Raw genomic sequence first — 7,478 nt, forward strand, 5'->3', positions numbered from 1 at the left:
ATCCTAATGGAATTATGTATTGGAAATCAACTGAAGGTTGTTGGGTCTCCGACTTTGGGATGGACGGACAGTTCTCTGTGAGACCGTTACGAGAAAGGATCGAAATGGCGAGTCACATGGTCTGTGATGGACCGTTCGAATGGTGTAAAGTGATACTCACTAAGATCTTATGCTTTATCTGGAGAGCGAAGTTGTGTAGAATCTCATCATCAGTCGCGTTAAAATCAAGGGGAGTTCCGATTCTATCAATTATGTGTGGTTCTTGTAACTTGGATGAGGAGACGAGCGATCGCATCCTTCTTTTATGCCCTTTGGCTAAAGCTGTTATGGATTCGATTCTTTCTTGGTGCGAAATCTCACACGATGGATTTGACTCGATAAAAGATATGTTATTTTTCATATCTCGGTGGTTTAAGTGCAAAAAGAAAAGAAGTATGTTGAATGTGATTTTATGTGGGGTTTTGTGGTGTATATGGAAAGACAGAAATCAAAGGGTTTTCAAAAGAATTCCCTTTGTACCTGCGAATACAGTGGAAAAGATAAAAGCAATAACCTTCATATGGTGTAAACATAGAGGATCCTTTCAAAACATGGATCGGAGAGTTTGGAATCTTGGTCCTTTTCTTTGTTTGTAATTTTCTTGTTTTTGTCTTTTGTTTTTGCTTTGTACTTTTCCCTTGCATCGTCTTGATGTGAGGTGTTTTTTATTTTAATATATTTGCGGTTTCCAAATAAAAAAAAAAAGTTTAGTAATGGATTATATTACTGATCCTGCCTAAAGAATCGTGTTATTTTGAAGGAACGGATCAATTATTAATTTATTAAGACATTTATACAGCTTGGTTATCCTTACGAAGCCAGATCATATAGTCTCTAAAGAATCTCGACCACAAAACGCATGGTTTAGTTTAAAGTAACCGGTTTTTTCTATATATATAACCTCCATATCGCATAATTTCTTTTTATAAACCGGATCGATCATATAATCTTTAAATACAGACAAAAAATAACAGTTTTTTTTTCTCTGAACATACCAAGTTATACGTCCCTCAAAAGCTGCTATAAAATATGCTAAAACAGGTTATATATATTTGGAGGATCCATGAGCTATTTTAATCATTGCCAACCCTTCAAAGGGCTTTTTGTAGGATCAAATCACAAGGATTAACTTTTAAAACAGGTATTAACTAGAAAAAGAACAACACAAAGTTTCACTTAAGCATAATTAGAGCCACAATATCATACCATTCAGGCTCGCACATTTTTATAGCTTCTAAACAAAAAAGTCCATCATTACGCCTTTAAAATCTCCATACAAAGTTTTGTTTGACTAAAATCTATAACATTACTTTACCGAATTTGTTCCCCTCCCCTAAACATTACGTTCCTTACCTGCATCATGAATTGAAGATTGCCTAAACGCCCCTCTTCAATTCGGTGTTCTCCTTGTTCAACTGATCAATGTGAGAATGAAGAACGTTGATCGTTGCCTGAGCCTGCATCAATTCAATCTTCAAGGCATCCTTCTCAAGGGCAGAAGCGTCAAATGAAGGTGGGGTTGCTGGAGGATGTGTTTCTATAGTTGTAACAACTGCAGACAAAAGGTTTGTTGTTGTTTGACCTTGACTTGTCATGGTTGAATCATGGGAACCATTTGCATTGCTAGAATTGGGATCACTTCCTTTTGATGTTTTGTGGTGAAACAGTGTGAGAGTTTCGAGCTCAGGTTCAGAATTTAAAACACCATTTTCCGATCTTACCTTCTTGCATACAACCGGGATCATTTGAGCATCCATCTGAAAAGAGCTCGGTTTCATCAATCAAGAGCATAAAAGAGAGTTGAAATTTATTATTCAAGAAAATAAGCTCGTGTCCATTGGTCCACACAATTACCAATTCATTTATTTTCAAACCGACCCATTTACAATTAAACCTATATTGGGGTTATCAAAAGAGCAAGCATGCACATGTCATTACACTTATGGTTCCACTTAGATCATGTCCTTTTTAGGGCAAAAACGGCCTTTCATGAGAGAAACCTATCTCGTGCGTAAAACCTAATATTGTGCAAATAGATATCTAAATATAGCAAGTATGAATGCATTTATTATATGGAACATGATTGGACTGGATGAGACCAAACATTTTCCTACGGCTTTTTTCAATGATGAGAATGAGGAGGGCATTCACATCTTTTGCACAGATAAGAGATGGACCACTGGATGGGACAAAAAATTGCAATTTTGTCTCATTGACATCAGGCTGGTCCAAATCCCTGACTCCAAGTCGAATGTATGCCAAGCAAGGCTTGAAATCCATGGCTCTAATCCGCATGTGGTTTTTCCAGTGTGGTGGGGGTCCTACCTGAGCATAACCTATGTCACCAGCCATATGAACTGATTACCTTATAGTAACAATTGCTTCTTATCTTGCCAAAAATATTCAAGTACCAAAATGTATCAAACGCCTTAAAAGGTATATTTCAAGATAAACAATAGAAATAAACGTATATTTGGATAATTAGGAATGTCATCTAATGATTGCCTAAATTATTATTACCATTATATCTTATTATAGAAGATCTGATCAAATTTATCGTTAAGCTGATCTTTGCAAGAAACAAAAAGTTGGAACAAGGTACGGTTGCTATGAGGATCCTTATTATATCTCATAAATCTCAGTAGTATATTCCTACTTTTAAGAAGAAAACCTGTTACAGAAGGGATAAGCCGAAACGACTATTGTCTTCCTATATGTAATACAAATGGTTTTAGAAGTTTGTAATTTGGTGTATGGTGTAAATCTCGTTGTATTTCTAAAAAATGCATTATCGAATATCTTGTATGTGAAATAAAATCGTTCTTGATGCATAAATTTAGGGTATGTAATGTCACGTAAATGGACAAGCGAGACTATAATTATTGTCTCAACAAAAACATAATAGATTTTATGCATTTCTTGACTTTCATTTACTATATACGAAAAGAACGTATACAAGTAAGGTGCGATCGATGTGTGATGTGATTATGTAATAATAACGTACCTTGAATAGTTCCGTGGATAACTAAAAATCAAAAGTAAAATCTAAAGCACGAATTTCATGCAATTTTTCAAGTGTGTGTGTGTGTATGTATATATATATATATATATATATATATATATATATATATATTCTTCTAGGAGCACGATCTGCCTACTATTGTGAGATGTAAATCAAGTACACATCGTACAACTACCACGACAACAATATCAGATATATGTGAATTCTTGGGCCCTTAGAGAGAGAGACTTCAATATATAAAGACACTTATATGATATGACTATGACATGTTCCACCAATGTAGGATACAAAAAACCTCAACCCTCCCCCCCCCCCCCCCCCCCCCCGACACACACACACAGACAAGACAATGATGTGTTAAGCCAAGGGGTGCAGGACACCGATATAAGATATATGTGAAATCTAATATTAACTCTCCAAAAGAGTCCTTATGGGGAAAGGGGGGACTCAATCATATAGACACTTATGAGGCCGTGTCGCACCAATTTGAGATCCACTAACAAACAAACATATCTAGTTGATGCCTACTATCAGGACAATGGGACAACAATGTAAAAGTACACACGTACACAGACACACATATATGTGTAAAGCAACACAATACCTGCATAGTGTTGTTTCCTTCGGCACAAGTTTCATCATCATTTGCCACATCATCCATTGTGTCTCGAACGGGAACAATGAGGGCTTCCTCATCATCCCATTCTTCTTCGAAAAATGGTCCATACCAATCTCCATTTGGCGGTCCTATACTACTCTTTTCAAAAATTCTGCATAGCACAAATGCATCCTTTTTTTTCCACACCACCCACAAAACAAGAACAATTATTCCATTTCGTTAGATTCAAACACCAAACAAGTAAGTATATTTAGGCTGCATTTGTTACACGGGACTTAAGTCTAAGTCATATATAGTTTTAGTTAAATGCATGCAAAACCCTTGTACAAAGTGTTATTTTATGTAATCTCATGTCTTGTAAAATGATCACATGTAATTCAAACCTGTGTTACTCCAGCTGTCTGCAATTCTTGATCCAAAAGTTTATATTCATGCATTACCCAATTAGTGCGTATGCCATGAGGGGCTCGGCCACTATGGAAAACTAGGGTTTTCTTCTGCCCTATCTTCTCAGACTTATGGTTTATTTCCCGGATCTTCCCAGTTTCTTTCCAAAATCCGCGTTCAGTGGATCGTTTTACTCGAGAACTATTGGCGTACTTCTTATCTGTAGGACTGATGAAGTACCATTCTAGGTCTCTTGATTTCACTGAAGTATAGTCTAGAAAACCACAAATCACAAAAAGATCAACACCCTTATCTCAAAGATGGATATTACATATGTAAGATAAAGAACAGTCATTGCACAATCACAAATTCAGCCATTTATTTTTCAGAAATGCGATTGTTTTAGATATCAAAGGCCTCTAGTTGGGCAACAAAATGTTTTTATGGTAAACTTACTCCTACATAACTCTTTTGTTTTTTCTTATAGAAATTATCTATTTTTACTGAAATTTTCCAAGATTCATCTCCCCAGAAAGACAATAATTCATAACTGCAATAACTTTACTGTAATGAACAATCTTTACTTCAATTTTCCACTACTAAGTGAATCGGATTCCTAGTATCAGTAATTGAATTGCATGCAGGTGGTTTTATGGTTTCCAAGTCCGAAATTTTACTAAAGATGAAGTTTTCCCCAAATAGAAAACTACAACTTATAAGTCTTGCGAAATTCAATTCCCAACAAAATCATCATTTTCGATAACTTCAAGAAAACGTTGGAGAAATGGCGAACAAAAAATCATCAAACCAGAAAGAATTATGTATACCAGCAAGTTCCCAGGGCTCAGATTTGTAGATATCAACTTCCGGCACCATCTGAGACTGAAAGGGCTTCCCACAAACCTTACGCCTAAGGTAATACCTCACAAGTTCCTCATCGGTCGGGTGAAATCGGAATCCAGGAGCAACAAAAGTAGGCGGCAGCGGTGGGGGTGGTGGAGCGACGATCATGGATACACGACCCGTCTCCATCGGACCGAAATTGAATCTTTAGGGATTGATGGAAAATTAGGATCTTACTGGAAGCAAGAGAAAGAGAAAGAAAGAGAGAGATGTATATATATGTGTTTGTTTGACAGTGGGTGTGAAGTAACACCTGGTGACTGGATGCTTGCTTCACACGAAAATCAAGTAGTAGGAGAAATAAAGTGTGTATTAAATATAGTAGACTTTTTAGAATGTTATAAAAAGTTTGTTGGAACTATTTTTGAAGAAATGTTAAAAATGTTGATGGAAAAATTATGATTATCAACATTTATCAATTATCATCGAGTCGTTATCTTAAATTTACATTGAACAAATTAGAGACAGCATTTAAAGTAGCATTTAGGCCTTGTTTGATACCCGTTTGACTCGGTATGGGTCAGCGATTTGAGCTGACTCGGTCAGACGATCGTGTTTGATACCTGCTGAGTGGGTTAGAATGTCTGGCCCAAATGACTTACTCAGCTTACAACATGTTGCTAACCGGAACAAAAGACTCTCCTGTCCTCTTCTTTCTTCTTCCCTCTTGGCCTAAAAGAAATACGCAGCAACAAAAAAAATCATCGTTATCCTGCTTCTCCACAACCACCGACGCCTCCTCCTCCTCCTCCCAAGATCGGTGCCGTTTTTCCTTCACTCCGACCTCCACCTTCTCCGGCCAGAGCCTCAGCCTTCTCCAGCCAGAGATGCGTCAACAAAGGTAAGCAACCTCTCTTTCTTTTGTCTTTTTTTTTAACCAGTAGATCGAATGGCAGTTCTTCCGTGTTTGTTTATAAGGTAAGAAATTAGAACCTGTTGCTTGTATGAGTTATGAAAATCTAAATCATAATTTTTTTTTATTTTGGTTCCAATTTACCCTTTGTTTTGACTTCCTAAACTCAAAACTGCATTCTCACTACAAATGGTTAATGCAGTTGAAACTTTCCCACTTTCTTATGAGATGCATATAGCTGGTTGTCTTGTGCTTTGTGTATATTATCTGGGATTAATTGTGAGTTCTATTACTGCAGATCCTTATCATGTTGATGATGATTAAGCTTCTAACAAAATAGATGAAATGGTGGCTGATGATTAATGGAATGGATTTTGTATAATGCTATTATGTGGTTATTTTTGGTATAGCTTTATTGTAATTGCTTGAGTTTGTATTTATACAATCTTATTTCATTCTAGTTTATAAATACTTTATTAAATCTAAATTTTCAATGTTCTAATCAAGAATCAAATTTATTGTTATGAACTTATGATACTTGAATTCATGTGGGATGTTGGTGATCTTTGCTCATACACACATACATACATATCGGGTGTTAAATGAAGATGAAGGCTATGATTTTGGAGGCTGATATGGAGATAAGGGTAAAATGGTCATTTTTCATCAGTCAGCCCATTAGTCAGATGTACAATCAAACAATATGATTTCTTACCCACTTAGGATTTCTTACCCAGTTAGACCTTTTTCAGTCAACACTTTCTCAGCCAGTAACTATCAAACGAGTCCTTAGTCTCATCATATAAAAACTAGGTGAGAGACTCGTATAGTATATGAGTTTATTAAAAATAAAAGTTTAATATCAATGTATAAATATTAAATATTTAAAAAAAACTTTTACATAAATGTTAACGATATAATGAATAAGTAATTCAATTTTTACTAATAAAAAACTATTTACATATTTTAAATAATGATGTTGAAAATTAGGTTTAAACATTAAATATTTTTTTAAATTAACTTTCGAAATAAATACAAACGAAATAATGAATAAGTAGTTATTGAATCTATACTAATCAAAAAAATTATTAATACAGTATATTGTAAACAGTTGTTATGAATCAAAATTTTCAAATACTTCTTTGAAGTCGGTGTTTTTTTTTTCATTTATTAGGGTATAGATAGATATGTACTATACACATATATTTATTTATAAATTTTGAATAAATAATAAATTTGTTAGGATTCAAATTAAAAGTCCAAAAAATTATAGCTATGTTTTGAATTCAGATATATCATCAAATACACGATATTAATTGTGTCATTATAACATTCATTTGAATTCAAATATGTTTGTAAATTAATGAACATTTAAACAGAATAAATACTATATATATATATATATATATATATATATATATATATATATATATATATATATATATATGATAGTAGACTCATTAAATAGTGAAATTGATTATTGATTAATAAAAAAAAATAAAGACACCACATAATGACATGTGGAATTCAAATAATTATAAAATCTCATATAATGACATGTGACAAAAACTTTGAGAAAGTGACAGGTGACAAAAAAAAATTCATTTATTAGAGAGGATGTGTATTTTTGGTTTTTGAAATATCTAAAGAAAATA

General features: G+C 34.2%; 1 protein-coding gene across 1 annotated transcript; it reads right to left on the reverse strand.

Annotated features, from left to right (window-relative positions):
- Positions 1-1,183: 1,183 nt before the first annotated feature.
- Positions 1,184-5,231, reverse strand: LOC145059089 (NAC domain-containing protein 78-like). The gene is made up of 4 exons (XM_079006956.1): positions 4,895-5,231; positions 4,064-4,341; positions 3,666-3,851; positions 1,184-1,796 (listed from the first exon to the last, which is right to left on the reverse strand). Exons 1-4 carry the CDS (start codon positions 5,097-5,099, stop codon positions 1,416-1,418), a joined length of 1,050 nt encoding a protein of 349 aa, XP_078863082.1. The 5' UTR covers positions 5,100-5,231; the 3' UTR covers positions 1,184-1,415.
- Positions 5,232-7,478: the final 2,247 nt, after the last annotated feature.

Source organism: Lactuca serriola, chromosome 6 (genome assembly GCF_051521515.1).
Source record: "Lactuca serriola cultivar US96UC23 chromosome 6, Lser_US96UC23_V15, whole genome shotgun sequence".
In the NCBI taxonomy this organism is placed as follows: Eukaryota; Viridiplantae; Streptophyta; class Magnoliopsida; order Asterales; family Asteraceae; genus Lactuca; species Lactuca serriola.

Bases quoted from the DNA above. Each gene is read 5' to 3' on its own strand.
- LOC145059089 (XM_079006956.1), bottom strand. From the start codon at position 5,099: ATGGAGACGGGTCGTGTATCCATGATCGTCGCTCCACCACCCCCACCG. The intron at 3,852-4,063 runs GTTTGAATTACA...TGGAAAAAAAAG, and splicing joins AGACAGCTGGAGTAACACAG to GATGCATTTGTGCTATGCAG. The intron at 1,797-3,665 runs GTATTGTGTTGC...AGCTCTTTTCAG, and splicing joins AAGGAAACAACACTATGCAG to ATGGATGCTCAAATGATCCC.